The sequence below is a fragment of the Melospiza georgiana genome, chromosome 2, assembly GCF_028018845.1.
Source record: "Melospiza georgiana isolate bMelGeo1 chromosome 2, bMelGeo1.pri, whole genome shotgun sequence".
In the NCBI taxonomy this organism is placed as follows: domain Eukaryota; kingdom Metazoa; phylum Chordata; class Aves; order Passeriformes; family Passerellidae; genus Melospiza; species Melospiza georgiana.
In genome coordinates, this window is record NC_080431.1 from 82,421,913 (window position 1) to 82,445,964 (window position 24,052).

The 24,052-nt window shown below is 48.1% G+C and overlaps 1 protein-coding gene across 1 annotated transcript; it reads left to right on the forward strand.

Moving 5' to 3' along the window:
* Positions 1-216: 216 nt before the first annotated feature.
* Positions 217-24,030, forward strand: HGD (homogentisate 1,2-dioxygenase). Its single transcript, XM_058045800.1, has 14 exons — positions 217-346; positions 5,544-5,615; positions 8,468-8,556; positions 10,245-10,350; positions 12,474-12,533; positions 13,008-13,099; positions 13,699-13,733; positions 14,846-14,925; positions 15,055-15,154; positions 17,473-17,597; positions 18,161-18,265; positions 19,400-19,526; positions 22,885-23,066; positions 23,644-24,030. Exons 1-14 carry the CDS (start codon positions 332-334, stop codon positions 23,773-23,775), a joined length of 1,320 nt encoding a protein of 439 aa, XP_057901783.1. The 5' UTR covers positions 217-331; the 3' UTR covers positions 23,776-24,030.
* The last annotated feature ends 22 nt before the right edge of the window (positions 24,031-24,052 follow it).

The following is a 24,052-nucleotide window of genomic DNA, read 5'->3' on the forward strand; positions in this document are numbered from 1 at the left end:
TGTTCTTTCCCCCTCCCCATGTGTGGGAGCTCTGACCCCTTTTTTAACATCCAAGGGGGAGCAGGGACGATGAGGAAACGCAGTCCCCCTCACCCCTGTTTGTTCAGATCGATCCTGGGGTTGGTTCTGCAGAGAAGGGCGTTTGGTTAAACACACACTGGGCTGAGCAAACAGGTTGAAATTTCCCTTGGACTTTCTCACTCCCAGCACTGTCAGCCTGCCTCCAGCCCAGCTCAGTTGATCAGTGAGCAGGCTTTGCTTGCCAGGCTGCTTTGGCCAGATACCTGCTCGGGGTTTGTGTGTGCTCCAGGAGGACAATAACCAGGAGAGGATGACGGGCCTGCAGGTAAGAGGTTGGGTGCCTGGAACCCACCAGTGCTAGCTGTAGAAACCCTTTCTCTGCTCACACTAACTTTCTGGGGCTGTTTCATTTTATTGTGCCACTTTTGTGTGCCAAGGTGTGTTTTTAAAGCTTTCTTGGGATGAAGTATTTTGCTGTGTTTCATCTATAAATACACATTTCTCTCCCTCTTCAGCTCCTTTGGAAATCATTCTTGGTCAGGACCTCTTCATGGTGGGAGTTGTCCTTTCCCCACCTTTGGCATGTGCCCCTCCTCCCGTCCTGTTTGCCAGGGGGTGTTTCCCCCTCAGCCTATGAAATCTGGCTGGCAACATCTGCCCAGATGTTGCAATCCTGGCTGCCATCTTCCCCGGCAGCCCCGGGAGCGGCTCCATTCAGGGCTGTTCCTCAGGGCCCCTTGCAGGGCACCTGGAGCAGCCAGGCTGTGGCCATGCCCTCCTCTCCCAGCCCCAGCAGGGCAGCTGGCGGGAGCTTTCCCTGCACCATTTGCCAGAGCATGGGGCAGCTTTGGGAGAAGGGTGTGACAGGGGGGTCTGTGGCTCAAGAATAGGAACACAAGATTTGCAATCCTGAATCTCATCAGCACCTCACCACTGTCGTGGGGGGCCAGCTGCCCCAGGGCCACTGGGGTGCATGAGCTGTTGCAGCATGCAGGAGTGGCAAGGCCTCACCCCAGGACATGGTGAGTCTCAGGAACTTGTGTAGGATCATCATATTTCTCCCTGGACTTTCGGGATGTAATGGTTACTAAGCCTGTTCCTGGTCCTGGAGATACATGAGTGTGCTCCTTCCCCACCTTCTGTAATGCTCATTATTTTACACAGTGCTCTTGCAGTGCTCATTCCCCTCTGAGGAGTTCTGTCTCCTCAAACAGTAGGATTTCACCGTGCTTCTTCCCTGCCTGTCCATGACACTTCCCAGCCCTCACTATCCTCTTTCAGCAGCAGGACAGCCTTGTCCCTGCACCATTCCAGATGAGGATCCAGCTGGTTCATGTCATGGCTGTGATTGCATCTTCCATGTCCATCTCTGCCTCACTCCTAGCAGCCCTAACACCTTGTTGGCCATTGTGGCTGTGGCTGCAGGCTGAGTGTGGCTCTGCCCCGAGCTGCTCATGGGAACAGGCTGCTCTGCCAGCAGCTCCTCTGTGGGACGTCACATGTGTCCCTACCCCGTCACCACCTCACCTGCTTCACCCTCTCTTGGCACCTCTCCTCCAAAACTGTTGGTTTGCCCTTCCTCTCCACTCCCTGGCATCCATCCCTCTCTCTTGCTGTCTGCAGATGTCATGTCCCAGCCTAGAGCTGAGCAGGTCCTTTCAGGAAAGGTCTGGCCCTGGGCCATCTCCAGCACTTTTGGAGCACAGAGATGTTGAAATGTCAGGGGAGGTGGCAGCTTTGGCTGGGGATATTGGCCCTGCAGCACCAGGGCAGAACTCTGGTTTGTGTGCTCTGGCTTCAGCCTGCCAGGAGGCTGTGGAGCCCCACACAGAGGGTGACAGACCCGCTCTGCTCGTTGCCCCAAATGCTCATGTCAATGTTTCTGCATTTGTGTTAAACACTGCAGGGCTGACTGGACTGAGCTGATAAAAAGTGCCATGTTTCTCGTTGAGACAGGAATGTTGTTTCCCTGTGTCCTGCAGCAGGAGCTGATAGAGAAATATATTATGCAGTGTTTGAAGAAGGGTCTTAATTACTTTGCAGACTATGTGTTCAGACTTCAAATGCATTTTCCCATGCCTGCTGTCTAATCTGGAGAACAAAAGGTTATGGTTTATAGGTCAGAGCACAACACCCATTGCGAGCACTCTGCTTTACATCCCAGTTATTCCAATCAATGAGCTGCGCTGAATTTTTTATGCTGTGCTGGGCTTTTATCTCTCTCATTTTATCGAAAAACTACAAAACAAAACCAAAGTGGAGTCAGATGAATACCTAAGGTTCTGTTGGCATAAAAATCTACAGGATCTTGAACAAAATAACAACAGTAGTTAAAAGCAGGGCGGAAAACAAAGAGCCACAGAGACTATTTTGTGTAACAGAGAAACCAGCTGCTCAATTACAATAGTGCCCATCAACCTACCCAGCCTGGAGATTTCTATAAGTTACCTAGGAACTGTAGAGGCCAGGTAGAGATGTAGGGGGAAGTGCTCTGGGACTCAAATCATGGTACCACTTCACACAGAACGGTTGGGCTCTATTTTCACCGATTTTTCAGCCCAGGAAGGATGCTCTGCTGCTGGGCAGGCAGAAAGAGATCATTTCCCTTGGCTTGGGGGCACCTTGTGCAGCACAAAATGGGAAATGAGAGGTGGGAGGTAGATAAATAACAAATAATAAATACTAAGAATAATACTTTTGGCTACATGTCACAGACTTGGAGGATGGGAAGGGAGAGAGGCCGTGATGAGCCTGGCCCTTTCACCACTGCTCCCACCAGCCTGTATCAGCAGGGTCCCTGCACGGTGCCCCAGAGCCCTGGAGCATGATGATTCCAAGGCATGCAGGGACCACATGTGGCACAGCTTTTTGGGAGCCCAGATAATGTTTGACACCAACTCCCTATGGGCATGTAGAGGAGAGAAGCCTCTCTGAGGTATGCCACAGGGAAAGAGAAAATGAAACAGGGAATAAGAAAAGCCACATCCAATCTCTAGGCGAAAGTCTTGGAGCCACACTCAGGGTGATGAATCACCAGCAAGGCGTCTCCCCTTCAGTGGCTGCAGTCCTGCCAATGTCTTTTTTTCAGCCCTCGATGCAGTTACCTGAGAATTCGCCTTTTTTTTTTTTTTTTTTTTTTTTTTTTTTTTTTTTTTTTTCTTGGCAAGAAAGAATTTATTTGACACAACAATGATGCAGCAGCTTCTGCTGCCCCCCCAGAGGCAGCGGGGCAGTGGCACCCCCTGCAGCCGGGAGAAGGCAGCAGCTCTGCATCCCAGCATCCTTCCCAGCCCGGTGGGAAGTGCCCCTGGCATCGCTGTGCTGGGGCACAGAGCAGCTGCTGCTGCCGAGCTGGTTTGCTTTCTTTCCTCTGGCCCAGCAAGCAGAGGCAAAGGGACTTTTGGGGATGCGGATGGACAGCTCGGATGTGCAGGTCCCCAGCTTTTTAGCCCGAAGGACAAGGGATGGATTTGTCACAGCAAAATCTCCGTGCCTCCTTTCCCCCTCACCGCAGCAGTGTGGCTGCCGGGGAGCACACGGCGCTTGCCAGGGGCACAAACCCTCCCAAGAGCCACTGGCTGTCCCCTCCCTGCCCTCCATCAGCATTCAGCAGAGCCTGTGGAACCTTGCTGGCTGGGCTTCCAGACAATCCGCTTGCTCCCTCTTCGTCCTCTTCCCTCTTTCCTCCCCTTATCACAGGGCTGCCCGAAGGCAAATGCTCGGACAAGCTCAGTGTTACCGGTGAAGGAGGATGCAGGGTGGAAGTCTCAGTTAATTCTGGAACTGCTGCAGTCCCATCAGATATTGCTGCATTTCCGTTCAAAAGGAGGGAGGGGGGAAGAAAAACGGGGCGGGGGGTGGGGGGGAATGTTCCAATACAATACATTTGCCAAGGCTGCTTAGGTGACCTACTGCTTTGCATATCAATATGCTTCTCGCAGAACCCCGCGGAGAGCAGCTCCTAGCGATGTATATTCATTTACAAGACGAGAGAAATATCCTCCCTGAACCGAGGGAAACCGGGATGTTTTCAGGTTCAGGCTGAGCAGGGCTTCCAGCCAGCCTGGGCCCCCTGGGAATGGCCTTCTCTTACAGGTCGCTGAAAGGAGCCTGAGGGAAACACATGATTTCTCTGGAGGTTTCAGGCGGGCTCTCTGAGTGTCTGCTACACTGGGAAAATTATAAGGAGGCTGCAAATTGCCCAAGTTGAGCACCCCTGGGGAGAATAATCCAGGCACTGTAATGCTATATATATATAAAATAAACCAGGTTATAGGGGCTTCTATAACCAGGTCTGTCCACTTTAATCTCACACCTGTGCCTCCTGGGGGTCATACCACGCTGAGGATTGTCCCTGTGCCTGCCAGGGCTGCTCATTGCTGGGGACAGCCAGGACGTGTGACAGCCAAGCCTGAGGGCTCCTGGGCTTTGCCATCCTGGCACTGCTGTCTGAAGGCTGACGAGCAGCCCCGCTCCTCCTGCCATTGTTAGAGGGCAGCATTAATATTTAACTCCCTCCCAGGCCACGGGGCTGAACCGCCAGCCGCTGCCAAGAAACACCTCTGTGTTCATGCAGAGTTCAACAGAGCTGCTCTGTGGCTTCCTGGAGCATCTGAAGGGACTGTATTTACATTTCTGACAGTGCAAAGCCAAGGTCTCTGTTATTCCTGCTTCCCTTATGTGTTTCAAGCTTGCTGCAGGGCTTTTCCCTGTGCTGCAAAGCTGGGATCTGCACCCACCCTATCCTGTGGCTTTTAGCCATGCTCAGACCATGAGAGCTGCTGGTATGGCAGGATGTGTAAGTCTGTTCCATCTTGGGAATTCACTGCTCTGGAGACCCAGACAATCACCCAGAAATTCATTAATCCTTGCTTACTACCATGGTGGACAGTTCATGCCCAACAGGACAACGCTTTTGTAGGGCAGATCAGTGACACAGTTTAACTTGGCTGTGTTTCCCTTCATCCCCCATCCCATCTACATCCTGACCTTTTCTTTGAGCACGGGGATTTATCACAAGGCATGCCAACCAAATGATTCCCAGTTTCATTCCCTAAGAATCTGAGGACCCAGTGAACAAATTTGCAAGGCAGTCTGGAGATTTTGGAACACCCATGACTGAAGCAAAGTCAGAATGAATGTGAATGGTGCTAGCACACATCCATAATGTTGGTGCACAGTTCTTCCTATCCATCACCCTGTTGTCCTTGACTCTGACAGTATATGTGATATTTGGGTTATTTCTCAAGTACCTTTATGGAGCAGAATGCTGTCAAAATAGACGTGCAGCCTTAGGAGAGCAATTCCTGTCTGTGCTTCCCAGCCCAGCACACGGTTAGCCAATGAAGCAAATCCAGGAGCTGTGAAAATGGTCTGTGGCAACATGCAAACAGATCACTTGAGAAAGTCTTAATGCATACAAAGAGCCTGGAAAAATGCATGGGAAAGCAATGGGTGGGTGGCTGGGAGAGGTTTTGATTGTGTTTTCAAAACAGTGATGAGCTGTGTGGTTTGTTTTACAGTACATGTCTGGATTTGGAAATGAACATGCTTCTGAGGATCCACGCTGCCCAGGAGCTTTACCAGAGGGACAGGTACTGAGGGTTTTTTAAGTGCTTTATCAAAATGCACTCTTGAGTGAATATCTAATCCTTTGGCTCCTTTTCATTTAAACATGTTTCCTTTCTCTCTGCCACCATGAAAATTTCTAGGAGTCTTCTTTATACAAGACTGGAATAATAAGATGCTGGCAGAATTCAGAACTAAAGATTTCCATTAATACTTTTTATTTTAAGTTATTTGTGAGCTTCCAAGTTTCACCTTGGGTCTTAAGACCTGCCTAAATTACCTCTGCTCAGCAACAGGGGTTTTTTTCCTAAAGGAGTCTGCAATACAAGTGACTCAGCCACACTGAGAAGGAAGGCACCAGCTCTGGATTAAACCAGAACAGAAATTTGAAGATTAGCAGAGAGATATGTTCATGCAGGAGAGGCAGATTTCACAACTTCTGTAGGAATGGGGTTCAATGAAGCTGACATACAAGTCTTTGCCAGGGGAGAAGCTTCTTTGTAGGGAGGGGACATAAATAAATACCTGTAGTAATAAACTGACAGATTCATTTTTTAAAGTAACTTCTGAACAAGTTTGATGACAATAAATGATATGGGGTCATTCTGTTTCAAGGGAAGGAATTGCAACAAATGTGGTGCTACCTTCTTGGTGCCCAAAGATGAAAAATGAAACCCTGAAGAATTAAGCCTCCCTCACCTCCTTTTGTGCTGGTCTCCTTTACACCAGCACACACTCTGAGGCTGCCTGGGGCTTCCCTTGGGTCTCCTGTAAACTTGGGACTTGGATGGCAGCACATCTGCTATGAAGACAGGCTTAGAGGGTTGGGGCTGTTCAGCCTGGAGAAGAGAAGGCTCAAGGGAGATTTTATAGCACCTTCCGGTACCTAAATGGGGCTACAAGGGATCTGCAGGGGGACTTTTCACAAGGGCATGTAGTGGATAGGGCAAGGGAGAATGCCTTTAACCCAAGAGAAGGCAGGCTTAGATTAGATATTAAGAAGAAATTCTTTGCTACAAGAATGGTGCAACACTGGCACAGATTGCCCAGAGAAGCTGTGAACAGCCCATCCCTGGAAATGTTCTAGATCAGGTTGGATGGGGTTTTAAACAGCCTGCTCAAGTGGGAAGTGACCCTGTCCATGGCAGGTTGGTTTAGGATCCTCCTTCCAATCCAAACCATTCTAGGGATTCTATGACTTGGTGCTAATTACCAATTAATTACTAATTGCCAATTAAATCCCTTGGTGCTCCCCTTCCCCATCTGTACAGAGAAGCCAGTAGAATTAAGGTCAAATGGAGACCTTTTGCTTTTCCTGAGCTTCCTGGATTTCCCCAGTTCTGATATTTTGCATGTTTGTGCCAGTGAGGACACTAACACACAACACAGGGACATGGTGAATGCAAATGTCCCCTAGGTGTGCATGGCACCCCACGGTGTGCTCACAAGAAAGACAAGCTGCTGTGCTGGTTCAGGTGGTAGTTTGGCTGGTGCAGTGTCCTGTTACTGAGGCTGGCTAGAAAAAAGGTAAGATATAGGCACTTAAAACTGGAAGATCAATAATAGTGACTGCTGAAAAGGCAGTGGGATGTGGTGTATGTGCTCTTTGAGGATTTCCACAGCAGCACCACTTTGCAGAGCAGACTCCTCCAGCTCCTGGCTGAGGTGCTCTCATGGACAGAGTGTGGACTCCGTATCAAAAGAGTTAATAGAAAAATCTGAAAACAAGTTAGACAAAAAAGATTTTCAGTCCCAGAAGTGGATCCTTTCTCCGATGCAGTATTTATAAGACTGGCATCTGCAGTAGTGCTGGCTAAGTTAAAAATTCCAAGGGTTATTGATCCCCCTGCTTCACTGCATGCCCGTACTGACAAGATGGAGCTGGAGGGCTGGAGGCTACACACACACTGAGAGCTTTAGCTCTCCCCTCTGCCCACCTCTCAGGGCAGGGTTTGATGCTGTATGGATGGCTGCTCTGCTCAGCAGCAGGATACAGGATGCTATAGCAGACCTTGCAGGAGGGAGATGGGATAGCAAATGGTGTATGACTGTCCCACTGGGGTGTTTCCTGCAGTTCTCAGATGTCTTTGCTTCTTGCTGATCTCAAACAAGTAGATGGTGGCCTACTTAGATCAAAATGCTTAGTTTCTGTTCTCTGAAAAGGAGGAATCTGTCCTCCAGTTATGAACTCATAAGGGTTGCTAAAACCTGTGCTAGTTGTACCCACAGCTCTGCAAAGGGGGAAATGCCCCCTTTGTACTCCAAAGAAGGACTCTCACTGTGCAGAAACGCTGCAGGAAAGCAAAGGCTCCTACACAGGTCACTGATGCTCTTGGGCAGCAAGCAGCAGTGTCAGGAGGAAGCAGTACAACAGCAAAACCCCTGCTCTGGGCACTGCTTCTGTAGGCAGAGGGCAGGAGAAGGGAGAATTCAGTGCATTCAGCCTCTGTGTCTTGATTAGCCTTTTGGAAAGGCAGCCAGACAGGATGCTCTGGGGTAGCCCCTCTGAACACTTGGTCTGAGAAAAGTTTGTGCCCAACACCAGTGTGCTTTTCAGTCTGTATTCACTGGGGATTATTTCCTTTTCCCTGATAATCCTGTTTCTAACCCTGTGCAGCACTGCCCCTTGCAGCTTACTCTATTGCAGCCTCAGTGGCTGTGCTGACTCCCTTGGGCACTTCTGTGGTGTGTGGGAATGGTGTTTGGGGTCTGGCTGGTGCTCAGAGGAGCAAGAACACGCGAGCACCGGAGCTGAAGCACAGCCCCAGGAGAGCACAGCACCCTACAGCACCAGGGTGCCCAGCTCAGTGCTCTGCTGGAGGCTTCAGAGCCACGTTCCATGGCCCTGCCTCACTCCTTTTTCCTTGTCCCCCTGCAGAACAACCCCCAGGTGTGTCCCTACGGCCTGTACGCGGAGCAGCTCTCGGGCTCTGCCTTCACCTGCCCCCGCGCCACCAACAGGAGAAGGTACCGTGACCCCGGCACTGGGGGGATGTGGCACTGGGCTGAGCTCTGGGGAGCAGGGGAGAGGCTGCCTCAGTGCCAGCACTGCTTCCTGCAGGCCCAGAAAGGTAAAAAACCTCTGCTGTGCTCTGGGAAAGGAGCAAGGACAGAAGACCATGGGTGAGGAGAGAAAAGGCATTGGTGGGGAAAGTGGGTTAAAAAAATGCTGAGCAAGGGGTGGTTGGGGTGGGAAACAAAGTGGTTTTCTGAGCAAGATGAGGAAGGAGGGGGATGTTCAGAGAGACCACGGAGTCCTGAATGGGTTATGTGTGCTGTGTGAAACAACATCGGGGTTTCAGCCCTGCTGCTTCTATGGAGAGATCATCCCTGGCCCTGGCACTGGTGAGCAATTGATGATGCACAGTGTCAAAGCCAAGCCTCTGAGAAAGATTCTTTCCTCCTAAGGGATGTTCCTGCACACTGGTTGGGGCCAGTGAGCTACTAGATCAGTCTGTTCCCATTTTGGGGCTGCCCAGGGCCTCAGAAAAGTGCCAGGACCCAGCATGATCTTTAACACCTCAGCAGTGCTGGGAACAGCTTGTTCCAGCCAGCAGCAAGCTTCCCAGAGCTCTGTCCCGGTTGTCAGGCTCCAGCCATAACCAGATTGCAGAAGATGGGTTTCTCTTTTTGCTGCTCCCACTGTGGCTCTTCTGTCCCTTTTGCTGCTTGTTCAAATGAAAGGCAAATGCATCATCTGAGATGCCTCTGCTCTCCAGGCTGGTGCCAGCTCTCAGTGTGCGTGGGAAAGGGATGAATCATTGTTTGCTGCACGAAGTTGTCCTTGATGGAATTTTTCAAGCTCTCAAGGGAGAGCTCCCTCCTCCCCTCTCCCACTTGCCCAAAGTTCAACCACCACTGTTAGCACATCACAAGCATGGGCTGCCCTGCCTAGCTCAGGCTTTTCTGATCCCCTCTGCTCTCTCACCTGACTGAAAGCCCAGCTTTGGGCTTGGCTGCAGCATGCAGGGTGTGTGGATGCTGGAGTGGCAGTGCTGGCAGGGCCCACAGCCCCTGCAGGCAGCAAGGAAAGAGAGTGACAGTCCCAGGCAGTGACAGAGACATGGGGGACCTCCTGCAGCAGCAGGAAACATCACATAAAACTCTGGCCTTTGCTGCATGGGCATGCCCAACCAAGCAAGGGATGCTACTTTTTGTAAGCCATCCAAATTCAGATACAGGCTGTCTCCAGAGAGCTCCTCTGTTCTTTCCATTGGACACTGCTCATCCCTGCCTTGTCTGAGCTGCTTTGTAGCTGCTTTAAACAAGCTTCTTTTTCCAACTGTGAGATTGCTGTATTTCAGCAACAGAAAAGGCTGTATCTTTATTTTTTCCTATGCAATTGGGTGAATGTGAATTGTGTGTATTTATGTATAAGTAATTACACGTAAATACACACAGACATTTACCTATATAAAGCAGGATATGTTTGTATTTAGAGCCCATAATAAAAGCCATCTCTCTGGAAACCTCTGGCTGTGAGCTGTTGTTTGCTATGTAATCTTAATATTAATATTACTAATTTGATATTTAATAAACCTCTTGTTCCAGTTGCCACCCATGTAAATGTTATTCTAGGAGCTCAATCAGCCAGCAGCCACCCAGAGAGTTTAAGCTCTTCCCCAGGCTAATCCAGGTGTTTTCCTTGTTTGTAGCTGGCTGTATCGAATTCTGCCTTCAGTCTGCCACAAACCCTTCAAACCTCTCAAGGAGGGCCACCTGACACATGACTGGGATGAAATTGAGCCTGACCCCAACCAGGTAACCATGCTGGAAGGAGCCCTGGTCCTGCCAGGAGTTCAGTCAAATGTCAAACTAACCAGAAGTGCAAAGGCACTGAGTTGCAAGAGGTCTGAGGGAGCCATGGGTTCCTTGTTTGCCACCTGTCCATTGTTCCTCCCCACGGTCCCCTAAGGAAGGACAGCCCTCCATGCTTGTTGCTTCCCATCTTGGAAGATCCTTGTGCTGCTTCCCAGCAAGGCTACAGTGCCACAGGGTTAGATCTGTGCTACCTGGCAGCTCCCCTGGGAGTTCCTGCTGGCCACCTTTAATCTGCCCTCTCTTCTCCTTCCTTCAGTGCCCCCCATGCAATTCTCGTGCCCCAGCTCAGCCAGCAGAGCAGCTGCATGTCTCTGCCATCCATCCTCTCCCTCCCTGTGCTTTTGGAGAGGCTGCTGGCTGCCAGCCCATTTCTCTGCAGCCCTTGTGGGAAATCTCTCTTCATTCTGGAGATTCAAACAGAGAGATGGCATTTGTCTTCCTCTGCTACAGCCTTGCCATTGTCTTTAATCATGATTTCGTCCCTGCCAGCCGCAGAACATTTGGTTTTGCTAATCTGTTGCTATTCTCCTCTCAACATCATCTCATGGTCATTGGTTTTCACTTCTCTCAGGTTTTGCCCTTTGATGCATCATGATCAGCTAATTTCCAGCCTCCCGGCAGCCTCACCATTTGTCTAAATAATTTCCTGGATCTGCTGGAGTATGTTTTCCAGCCATTGACCAAGGAGCAGTGACAGGCTCATATTTACATGCCTCTGGTGCTCCTTCCCAGATAAAGCTCCAATGACTTCTGTTATCACCTCATCCATCCTTGATGTCCTTTAGCACCTTTATGATTATTTATGATTACAGTAATTGCAAGATGCCCAGCTCTCAAGCATTTGAAACCATTTATGTGTAGCACTTTTTTTGTCTAAGGAAACAGCAGCAAAGCCTCTGCCCACTGCCTGTCTTGCCACTTTCAATGGCAACCACCAAACCCAGGAGAGTTATTTCCTGGCAATAAGTGGGAGCCACCCTCCTGCTTTCCTTCTTACCCTCTCTGAAGCAAAGCCAGAGACAAGGTTCAGTTTCCTGGACAGCACCTACTCTTCCCTGAGATGCTTTGTGTTTCACCCAGGTACTTATGGAGCTTCAGCTGTCCTCATCCATCTAAAAAGATGCCATATGGAGGCACCGTATGCAAAGCGCGTTGAAGTCAAGGGGGAAAATGACCCTTTAAAATTACCCAAGGACAATGGCAGAATTATAAAAGATGACAGAACTGAAAAGGAGTCAAATGTGATGAAAAAATATGGGGTGACATCTGAGCAAGAAATGCTGAAACAGAAGAAAGCTCTCCACACAGGAACAGAGATTACAAAGGGAAACTATGATTGAGAGGCAGGGAAAAAACAAATACCAATAACAAATGTCACAGTAATAAACCAGCCAAACAAAAAACAAGCCAACAAAACAAAAAAAAAAGCTCCAGACAAATATAAACTGTGGAACTTCTTGTGAGAGGATGCAGGTGGATCCAAATCCAGCAAATATTTTGGACTCCTCTGGCACTTTCTGCCTGAGGACCTCGATAGGCTTTGCAAGAAGTAATTAGTGCCGCTCATGGCTCCTGCTCATGCAGGCAGAGCTATTTCTGCTTTGGATGTGGGGAAAATGAGGTGGAGCAAACAAAAATGTCACGTTTGGGTCACAGAAGGACTGAATCATTTAGCATGGAGCACAGGACCATAACAATTTGACTGTGGAAAGCTGGCTTATCTGAATTTTTTCACTCTGAAAAGTGTTGTTAATAGAGACAGATTTTAAATAGGATTTTTTTTTGACCTTGGCACTACACAGGCCTGCCAATTACTTTACAAACTTATGATTAAAAATTTTAAAAGCCCCCCCAAATAATTTTTTTTAAATTAAATAAAAAACCCACAGCAACTACAAAACCACTTGTAAACCAGATGATCAAGGCAACGAGGAAAGAGAGGAAAGAGACAACTCAGCAAGGAGAAGCAGGGGAAGGACAGGGGTCTACTTTCTTTTGAATTACCACTATTTGTGTTCTGATCACTGGCACCTCCTTCTTGTTTTTTGTTTGCTGCAATCTAGCTGCGATGGAAACCTTTTGAGATTCCCAAAGCCCCTCAGAACAAGATGGACTTTGTCAGCGTAAGTTGGGGAACCAGGGCACCTGGGCATCCTCCATCTCTCTTTCCCCTCAGGGGGTGGCAGGGCACACAAGATGCTCAGAACTGGGGTAATATTGGCAGGTTTGAAACCACTGGGCTTGCAGAGCATCTATGGGAGGGGAGAGGATTGCAGATTTCAAGCAACTGGCAGTGGGCTTGATTTTCTTCATTGACTTTCAAGGAACTCTTAAAGAAAGAAAAAAGCCCCAAACCCTCAGTTTTCCTCAGACTTTTGGCTGGAAAACACCAGCTTACATGGATTTTAAGAAACCTTTATTATATTAAAAAGAATCCAACGCATTTGACAAAGGGCCACGCAGAGGAAGGCTGGGGGCAGTGTGGAAAGTGAGAGAGGAGGTGAGGCCCAGCCAGAGGGAGGGGAGAGGGGAGGAACGAGGGCTGCCCCTGCTGCCCTGCCTTCTGCTCACTGCTGGTGCCTCGGGTTTGCCTGCAGGGACTGCACACCCTGTGTGGTGCTGGCGAGCCCCGAGGACGCAATGGCATCGCTGTCCATATTTTTGTCTGCAACACCTCCATGACTGACAGGTCAGTGCCTGCTGCGCTGGTGGCTCAGGCTGCTCCAGGCTGTCTGTCTGTCTGCCACCACCTGGAGTCCAGCTCCCAGCGTCCCTGTATGTCCTGTGCTCCTGTGTGCACAGGCAAACGTGTTCTCCATGTCCACAGCGGGTCGTGGTCAGACACTGGAGGAGTGCCTGAGGAACAAGAGAAGTAGGCAGCTGGACATGGAGTGCAGCATGGAGTGCAGCAAGAGGAGGTGTCTTGGATTTAGGTCCTCCAGCAGCTCCTCAGAATTCAACACACATGCAGCAGGCACTGCTGCTCCCTGCAGGAGCTCAGGGGGGAAATGAGCCCCACTCCCCAGCTAACAATAGCTGATGTGCCCATGAGTACAAAGGCAGGGACCTGGCAGAGGTCAGAGAACATCCTGCTTCCAGGCTGGGCCGTTTACTTAAGAGCTGGACTTGATGATCCTTGTGGGTCCCTTCCAAGTCAGAATATTCTGTGAATTTGTGAAATTCTGCCATGTCAGTCTCCCAGAGCAAACCTCCCCAGCTGTGGCTGTGGTGTGCACAAATGTGTGGGGCTTATGGAACCTTAACCTTACTGTTTCCCTTTTTCTTTAGATGCCTTTATAATTCCGATGGCGACTTCCTGATTGGTGAGTTGATGCTTTGGCTTCTTTGTTCCTCCAGGTGGTTCTACCTGGGCTACCACCTGCCTGCCTCTTTGTTTTTCCAGAGCCTGGGGCTCTACAGCCAAGATTTGGAGGAGAGGGTTGGCTTCACCCCCATGCCATGCAGATTTGGTGGTCTGGCACCAGCTCTGCTCCTGTGCCAGACCTCAGCTTTTTGAGCAGTGACCCAGCTTCCTCAGGGATCATTTCCCAGGGCTCCCTAGATTGGTATTAGACACGCCACAGGCAGAGGTTTTCTGGAAATCATAAACCTCAGGATTTCAGAACTGCTTACAGTTGGATGCCTTTGTTGCTTTAGCCCAATATTATTTGGCACGGCAGCTTAGCTCCCATGCTGTGCCAGCCTCAGGCAACCAGACTGCCACAGCAAGCGTGGAGGTTGACACATAAAGTCCACACATGCTGAAAAATATTCTGAGTGGTATCAGAAGGCAGATATTTGCTTGTATCTTTCTTGAGTAAGGAACAGGAATGCCTTCGGGACACCAACAGGAACATTTGTTCCATCAAATAGCTATTAAATTGTTCTCACTCACCTCCCTCACTACTGAGAAGTAAAAGTGCCAGGGCAGGTTTTGTAAATCTGCTAGTTTTTAAAGTCAAAATGTGAGCTCTCCTGTGCCAGAACAGTCATGGAAAACAATGCAGATGTTAGCAGAGTATTGCTTCTGCCCTCGGGAAGCAATTATTCCCAGACATCTCACATTTCCACAGTCCTGACAAAGATGGGTACGTGCACTCTTTTGTACAAAGATTGTTAGACAGAGAGGTATGGACCCAAATGTATCAAATCCCATTTATTTGGACTGTGGTGCAAAACTTACACCAAGGGGCCACAAAGCTTTGGCTCATCCAAGTACCTTCTGTGACATGGGGATGATGGAGCTGGCCAGAAAGCTTCACCCCAGTGCATGTGTCTCTGCTGCAAGAGTCTGCATGGGAGCCCAGACTCCCTGTGTAGCTGTGCCAAGAAGGGCCCATTGCTCTTCCTTGGAGCCTGGGTGCTCTGACAGGGAGAGAGAAGGTGGCAATCACCACTCTACTTCAGCTCCTCTGCCTGCATTTTGTTTCCACAGTGCCCCAGCAAGGAAAACTGCTCATCACAACTGAGTTTGGGAAGATGCTAGTGGAGCCCAATGAAATCTGTGTCATCCAGGTAAGGGCTGAATGCACCTTGTCTGTGGCTCAGAGCCAGAGGTTGGAGCAAGACAACTCCTGCACTCAGCTGCTCATGGTTTGTCAGCAAAGTCCTGGGAGGATCCTAGTATCTTTCTTCATTTTCCAGCAAGGAATGCGTTTCAGTGTGGAGGTGTTTGGAGAGACCAGAGGCTACATCCTGGAGGTGTATGGGGCACACTTCGAGCTGCCTGACCTGGGACCCATTGGTAATGATCTCCTGTTACGCCTACAGTGAATTCCATAGGGACAGGCATGAATTACAAGCCCAAATCCATCATATCCTCCCATGCACATGCTCCTTCAAAGAGTTGTTTTCCATTCCAGCACTGTTATTTCCCAGAAGAGCCCAAAAAATGTGACACACTAGTTGTCCAGAGATTCCCCTGGCACTGAAGGAACCATTTATCCCTCTTTCCTATGGTTTTCTTTTCAGTTCTGGTCAGCATGTCCCCATCTGCTGGCTCTGAAACTGTTCCTACCAAAAGAAACCCAAGAGGCCATCACCACTGATGCCTTGTACTTACAGAAATGGCATAAACTGGAGTGATAGGAGAGAATTTTTCTGGTAAAAGGAAGGGCAGATTTCAGAGGCAACTGAAAATTAGATATTCCTGAAGGCCCATTTTAGATTTAATCAAGTGTTTTTTCCCCCCTGCTTCTGTTAACAGAGGAACCTTGGAGCTCTAGAGTGCTTTAATGTCAGAAACTGCTTCCTCTGGAGAATTCTAAACCAATAAAATGAGCAGCACAGGACTTGGACCAGCAAGACATTCACATCCCCGTGTGGTGGATCTGGGGAGGATCTGCTTTCACTGAGTGCAGGTCTAGCTCTCAGAAATCACATATCCTCTGTGCCAGATGCCTCCTGCTCTGTGCAGAGTCACAGATCATGATGGCACAGCCTCTTGCTGCCATGACAAAGATATTGTGAGGGGACACAGCATCTGAAGGCCTGCTGCCCACATTGTGATTGCCCAGTCAGCTTTCTGGCAGCTCTCAGCTCAGGTTATGTCACCTTCCTCAGCCCTTGGGTACTGGCCTCCAAATTTATCTTGCTGAGAATAACACCTCCTGGTTGCTTCTACTAAGATTGTCCCAGGGAAGGGAAGTGAAACTCCTCTTGTAACAGCTGAAATAACTACAAAACCAGTGCTAACAGTTCTCCACTTTCAGACTGGTGTTTTGGGGTTGGTTGTTTAGTTTTAGGTTGGATTGGGGTTTTTTTCCCCACTAGATATTTTTAGTTCTCAGCATGACCTAGAGGACTAGCCATGTTTCAAGCAAATGAAGTGGTATTATCAATCAGTAACAAGCTTGGCGTGGCACATCTGTGTTCAGGGGCATTTGTATCTCATGGCCATGGTGAAAGTGAAGCTTGTCCTTCTTTCAATGGAGAACCAACCCAATCTGCAGCTGTTCAGTGGAACCCCACTTGAGCATCTCTTCTGTGTGACATTCTGGGCACACCATTTTCCATATAGAACCTGCAGTGTTTTTCAGCAGCTTGCCTTTTAGTCAGCTGCAGCTTTCTTCCATTCCCACTTATCTGTGCCTGCTCCGCTTGATTATTGATATGGTTGCCCAGCCTGTTTGTAATAAGTTTTCCCATTAGCTAGTTTTTCAGACACAGTTAGACTTTCTTGTGGATTTTGGTTTGGAGTTTTTTGGGGTTTTTTGTCTCCAGAAGGCATGAACCTATTATTATAAGGCTTACTTTCTGGAGAAAAGAAAAAGTCTGCACTTGCCTGTAAACCTTTTCAGGAGGTGGTAATTATAAGAGCTCCTCTTCTCACCATCTACCCGCCTTCCCCTCAGAGACCAAGATCCTTTGTATTTCAGTCTTACTTTATTTTAACTTCACTTTTCACTTGTAAAAAGTGACAGCTGGAGAAAAGCAGTGACTGTTAAACCTTAGCAGCAGGTAGTAATGTCTGCATTTTTATCCAAGAAATTCAAAACCACTTTGTAACAATAATACTAACGAGGAGAAGAATGCTCCAGCACCCATATGGTGCTTTGCACTTTGAAAATGCACTCTTCACATTAAGCAACCCCTCAGTATGCCCTGAGTCTGTAGGTATCACTATTTTATTGCTCTCTTTGTTAGCATTCAGAAATGCATTTGGCCCCCTTGTGACATGCCTCGTAACTTCTGCATGGGTAAGCATCCTGTCAGCAGGATGTCCAGGAACAGAGAGCAATTCATCCTCCATTTTTCACTTAATTCCTGGTTGATACATGCCTTTAATTGAGGATGACGTACTAATCTTGTTCAGAAGGCAACTGGTGGGACCTCTCTTAGTCACAAAGGGAGCACGGACCTGAATGCTAGGATGAATTACAATCACCTACTCATAGGAGCACAAGAAGTACATGACTATTTCAGGTTCCATGGTGGGCCAAGAAGCAGTTGGGTCACTCATAACACAGAAAGGCACCCACAAAGCCAGGAAATGGCACCAGCCTCTCACTTCTCCAGCAGATTGCCCAAAGAGCTTTGTCACCTTTTGTCCTTCTTTCCCAGGAGCCAATGGCCTGGCCAACCCGCGTGACTTCCTGGTGCCCGTGGCGTGGTACGAGGACCGCCAGGTGCCAGGGGGCTACACAGTGATCAGCAAGTACCAGGGCAAGCTGTTTGCAGCCCAGCAGGTGAGGATGCCCTGGGAGAACAGGTAACACAAGTGCAGTGACTGCCAGTGCATGGCCTGGGATATGCAGCTCAGTAGCAGGGATGTCGTCTCACTAAGCCCTGCTCACTTATGTGGAGCAGAACTGAGCCCTTGTCTTCTTGGGTCATTCATTTTCCCAGCGGAGGATCCTCAGTCTGGAAAAAAGTGTTTATGAAGACTTGGTTGTCCAAAAACTCAACAGTGTCTTTGCCTTCATATGTTTATGGTAAACGAAGTAGAAATGAGGAGCTGATGCTACTGTGAAAATCCAGAGTGTCCTTACCAGAGCTGGCATTGCCCAAACACTGCCTGAGCACTGAAAAGCTCTTAGAGACCAAATCCCAGAGGGAAGGCTGAGGTTCACCAAGAAGAAATGCTGAGGAAAAACTCATCCTCACAACACTGGGCAGTGCTTAAAGAGCTGCCTGTGTACCTCCCATCAGTACTAAACCCACTTTTCACTTGGGAAAGAGCAGCATCCTGCATATGTGCAGCATGTTGGGAGGCTGTGTGTGGTAATCCTCTGTCTCTTTGCTTTGCTAGGATTACTCCCCCTACAATGTTGTAGCTTGGCATGGGAACTACACGCCATACAAATACCACCTGGAAAAATTCATGGTCATTAATGCTGTTGCTTTTGACCACGCGGTAAGTTCTGGAACTGGGCAAGACAAAGTAAAATTTTGTGGCCACCGTACCACCCAAACCCACCCTGAGCTCCAGGGGCTCTGCACCTCTTAAAAAACATGTTGTGCTCTAAGAAACAGTGTGAAATCTTTTGTGCTGCTTTCTGTGGGTCCAAACCAAGATTTCATAGGAGAAGACATCCTCCTTTGTGGTACAAAGACATAACTGGAGGTTGATCAGCTTCTTAAACAGCTCTGTGCAGCTTAGCATAGAATTTCTGTGCCCTGGAGGAGGAATGAATACTGATGCCAACATACACTGTGCAACTCAGCAAAAACACCGTTGCTTCAAATTCTTGCCTTGATTTATTTCTTGCTATTGGACAGGCTCCTTCCTCTGGTTCCTCTGAGTCCAGCACTGAATTTCATTTTGAAGAGCTGGCAGCTTTTATTGCAATAATTTCTAGATTTTATGGAAAATAACTAAGGCCAAAACTAATGTAAGCAACTCATCTAAAAAAGACACCAATCCAGTGGGAGAGATGAGATGTCCACAGCAATGCAAATGGATATGCAAGGGAAACTGGAGCATTTCTAGTGAGAGAACCAACCGAAAGTATTGTTTAAAACTCCAGAAAAATCTGCCAGGGGAAGGACAGGTTTGGGATCAAAGCCCAGAAAATCATTTTACTGGACTAGAGATTTCAACAAGCCACAATTTCTCTGCAATTTCTTCTCCATTTGTAAACTAAGAGGGCCATGAGGCTAAATGTCTCTAGCAGGATGTTCCTGTCCTCCATAACTGGCTAAGGAAAAGGTGTGGTTTTGTGGTAGGAGTGTTGGAGACTGCTCCTGGAATTGCAGTACCTCATATTGCAATGTTGTCCACCCTCCTCATCTATGCTGCCAGCTACGAGGGCCAGGATGGGAAGGATTGTCAAAGCTGCTCAAGGGAAGAACCATCCAGACCCATTCCTCATCCTGCCTGTACAGCATGGAATTGAGTGCTGTCCCCCAGGGACACTGTCGGGTGCAGGTGACAAAAGTGTTTAGGCCAGGGAGAGGCTGTATCAGTCAGCTTTACCACCCGGGTGACCTGAGCAGACAGCTCTGAGCTCTGCTCCATCTCATGCGTTTTTGCTTTGCTTTTTTCCAGGATCCTTCCATCTTCACTGTCCTGACAGCCAAGACGACCCGTGCTGGTGTGGCACTCGCTGACTTTGTCATTTTCCCCCCGCGCTGGGGGGTGGCCAACAACACCTTCCGCCCCCCCTACTACCACCGTACGTCTGCGCCGCCCTGGCTCTGCCTGAGCCCGGGGCTGCAGGAAAGAAACAAGTCCCCATTTGTTTGAGAGCATGTGCAGGGAAGCTGCAGCCTGGTTTGTTGTCCTTGGCTCAGTTAGTCAGCTTCTTGGAGTCAGTCAGTCCTCCCTGGAAAATGGACAAATCTAAAGATGTTCCTATTTAAAGCATCTCACGAAAACTCAGAGGTGATGGGCCATTGCTTCTGCATAGGTGTATGTGTCTGCACTCGAGGGGCTCCCACAGAACCCGGGTGCATATTGAACTTGGCATTGTACAAATGAGTCAGATATTGTCCTGCCACCCAGCCGTGAATCACTTAATATCTCATTAGAGTACATAGATAAAGAACAGGAGAAAGGGAAATATCATACTGCAAGCATTGAGAAGCCCAGAGGGGTGTAGACCTGGCACTGGTATGGTGGGATCAGAGTTACAGCAAAGGAGGAAATTGGCTCTCCACAGCTCTTCTTCACCACCTGTACAGTGATGGAGGTATTGCTCACATTTAAGAAGCCAGTGATGAGGAATTGGCTTCTCAGGCAGGGAATTGATTGATATTTTTTTGGATTTGGTTGATATTTTTTGGATTTGGTTGCCATCTGCAGATCTGGATTCTTTTTGGCTTCGTTTTGGCAGAGCACGGCAACATGTTGTATTGAATGGATCCTAGAAATCCAGTTCCTGACATGGGACTGCCCTTCCAGGGAGAGGATGAGACACCCTGCTCTGTGAGATTGAGGAGGAAAGCATGGCCATCCAGCACTCCTTACACCAACAGCTAACAGGCTCCATCCCAGAAGATATCAAGTGACCGTGCTGTGGTCACTTTGAAGTGCTGAGAGGATTTTTGCACACTTACTAACCACAGTTTAACAGCCAGTTCCTTCTGCCACTTAAATTATTTCCAAACACCTTGGAGGCCAGCAGAATTAGTGGCATTTGCAAACATAGCAGTCAGCTCTGCAATCATCTGAGTAAATTCCACAGGCAAAGTCCTGCCCTGTCATTCTGCTTTCATTTGCAATAATGAGGGTGACAGGAAAACACATCTCCTGAGTGGCTGGGATAGTGCCAAGACACTTTTCCTACACCCTAGGAGGTGAGACACTCTGCTGGTTAACTACAATGAAGTTGCTGCTCATCAGCAGAGTTGTGCTAATTTTACACAGGTGCAATGTGAGCCATAACAAATATGAAGTTGTTCAACTTTGCTTCTTCTGAGCTAAAAGGCAGAAAGAGCTCTCCTTCTCTTGTCCATGTAGTGATGATCTAAGAGCACCCATGAGGACAGCTGTGGCTGCCACAGCTACTCACTTGACCAAGCACATAAGCCATAAGCTGGAGCACTAAATTCAGGATGAGTAGGCTGGTTGTCTGCTCTACCCCAGCCATGGAGAGGAAGAGCTTGAGTGAGTAAGGCAGACATTGGGATTGTCAACTATCAAGACACTGCACATGTTAATTCCTTCTGCAACTAGTGCCGTGACAAGAATGTTGTTGCATTAAGAGAGGAATAGCAGGACTGAGGAACTCTGGGGTAGAAGTGCCATATTGATTCCAACAAGTTCAATTCTGCTGAAGTCCCTTCTCTCCAAGTATTTCACCAGGGGCTTATTTTGCTTGCTAGAAATCCTTTGTTGCCTCCTCTCCTCAGGTGCAGTGGAAAGCCTGTGTTCAGAGAATTTTGATGCACTCAAGAGTTATATTTCATTAACTTTGCTCCAAGTATAGCAATGGTGTTTCAAAAGTATTCCTCTTAGACACTGTAACAATTTCACATACTAAGGGGTTGTACAGCTTGTAAAAACTGACTTCTCCTGGCTGCATTTACATCCTTAGAGGCTGTGAATTACTCCTAAGTACTTTTGAACCTTGACTGAAAAACCCTGATACACTTTTTATACCATGGGCATATATAAATTCTGTCTGAGAGAGTGCTTATGTGATTCTCATGATGGTGGGTCCTTAATACCTACTGGCCACTAAGAGATTTTAACTTTACAACATCCTGCTTGTAGACAACACTATTTAAGTAACAGGGAAGAGAGGCACACCTAAGATGTTTGGGTTCACATATGAAATTTGCAAGCAAAAATGAGACTGGACTCTGCTCATCTCCTCAGTTCCAGGCTGGTTTCCTACTTACCTGCCCAGTCTTCCTAAGAGATATTAAAATTTCTGTTGCAGACAAATTGGTATCCAGCTCTCAGGGTCTGTACTGCAGTTTAAATGCGTCAAGTGCAGTACACGAGCGGGTTCAATGAAAATCTTGTAACTATCCAGTCCTACATGAGACACTGACAACTTGGAATGAAAATGAATGAATGTTTGCATACATATATAGGCCAACTCTACTTTGAGCTAAATTAGTTTTGCTGTTAAACATTTCAGACTCTGGATTGTACTTAACAAGGATTGAACTAGTGGTTAAAAAGGGCTATATATAAAATAGCTAGGGAAGCATGTCCTGATTTTGCAAAAACTAACTGCTGAGCAGAAAGATGCCATATTGTTTAGTCACATCAGGTGTAGGAAAGCTGAAAGCTTGGATGACAGGTGTTAAATAGTTTCCTTACAGGGAGCATAACTCAGTAAGTACTGAACAATTACATATAACCATCCTTGCCTACGTTTGTGGTATGTTACTCTAGTGGTTTCAGAGGGTCTACTGGAAGTTATTCTTCCTCAGGGAAGGACAGATTTGGCTCCTTGTCTTTGGGCATACAGTGGATGTAGAGAAATAGGCAGATAATGCATGAATTAAAAGCATAAGGTAGTGAAGTGTCTGACTGCACTAGAGGTGGTAGAAGAGGATTATCAAAATAATTTCCTGCTTATAACCTGGGACAGCAGAGCAAACTCTCCCATAAGACTGTTGATCAGGTAAACTGTGTCTGTAACACAGGGGTGATTCCTGAACTTCCTTTCCAACGCCTCACAATCCCTAATCCAAGTCTGTAAAATTAGGTTACACCATGGAGTCCTTATGCAGGTGTGTTACGAACACAGCTCAAGATGGCAGGAAAAGCACAGGTCTAACAACATAATTTAGGGATTGGTGGAACCCCCTTCATTAAGGTGATTTCTAATGAACTTCCTTCATCAGGGAGCTCTTTAGTGTTTCTGAATTCAGGAAGTAAAATCCTGTACAACTTTACAAGCATTGCCTGTAGGATCCCTGATGTCCCCTAGCATGATAGATACCCTGTCTAGAAACTTCCACTCCACCCTCTGCTTGGCCCAGCTTAGCTCATGGGTTTCAAGGAGCTCACAGCCTGTCTGTGATCCCTCCCAACCACTGTTCCTTGCAGCCTCTTCTCTTTGCCTCCTGCAGGGAACTGTATGAGTGAGTTCATGGGGCTCATCAAAGGCCACTATGAAGCAAAGGAGGAAGGTTTCCAGCCGGGAGGCGGCAGCTTGCACAGCATGATGACCCCTCACGGGCCAGACGCTGACTGCTTCGAGAAGGCGAGCAAAGCCAAGCTGGAGCCGGAGCGGGTCGCAGACGGGACCATGGTAAGGAGCCAAGGGAGCTTGTAAGAGTTGGGGTAGTGCCCACTTTTAAACTAAAGCCTAGTACTGTCACTTCTCGCTGGCAAGCTGGAAAAGTACTTGGACCCAACTGCTGCAGCATTCAGCTCCCTTACCAGTGAGCACTGCTCAGCTCCCAGGAGCTCCCCTGGAGACATCCAGTGCCAGGCAGCTTTGATCATCTGCTCACATGTACTGCTGCCTGAGCAGGAAGCTGGGAATTTCATTGTTGTCTTAGCCTATGGGCAAAGAAGCAAACACCCTGACTGTCCTCCTGTCTCTACCCCCTAAGATCTAACGATGATCATCAACAGACCTTGAACTAGAGCTTTTGGAACAACCTGGTTTTCCTAGGCAGGCAGGGAGTCCAAAGTCACTCCTGAGACTAATTCCACTATTGCATTGACAGATCTGAAGAGCATTCTCCCTGAGTTGGTCAGGCTGAAGAGATAACCTGGAAATACTGGACAATGCATACAAATCCTGTTTGTGCTAGAGCAGACACCTTGCCTGGATTTAAAATTTTCCTTTTACCCTAACTTACCTTTCCTCTTCCCAACAGGCCTTCATGTTTGAATCATCCCTCAGCCTTGCTGTCACAAAATGGGGCCTCCAGACCTCAAATCGCCTAGATAAAAACTACTACAAGTGCTGGGAACCTCTGAAAAGCCATTTCAACCCTAAATGCAAGTAAAGGAAAGTGCTTGCTGCATGCAACATGAGTGAAGGCACTCATGGAAAGGCACTCATGGAAATCCAGCATACCTACATGTGTGATGGCACAGTCAACTAGGGCAGTGCAAAATGCTCCAGCACAGAACAGCACTTCTACCAGCCACTGAGCCACAAAAACCATCATCCCTAAGTAACATGGGAGATGCAATAAAACCCATCATCACTCTTAACTTTCAAGTACCCAATTAAAGCTGGTGACATGTTGAAACTGAAATAGTTGTGTGGCTCTCACCACA

What these genes read in the sequence shown, in the direction of transcription:
- HGD (XM_058045800.1), top strand. An exon ending in TTGAGCCTGACCCCAACCAG is followed by an intron (nt 10,351 to 12,473) that starts GTAACCATGCTG and finishes GCTGCAATCTAG; the next exon opens with CTGCGATGGAAACCTTTTGA. An exon ending in GGGTCGCAGACGGGACCATG is followed by an intron (nt 23,067 to 23,643) that starts GTAAGGAGCCAA and finishes TCTTCCCAACAG; the next exon opens with GCCTTCATGTTTGAATCATC.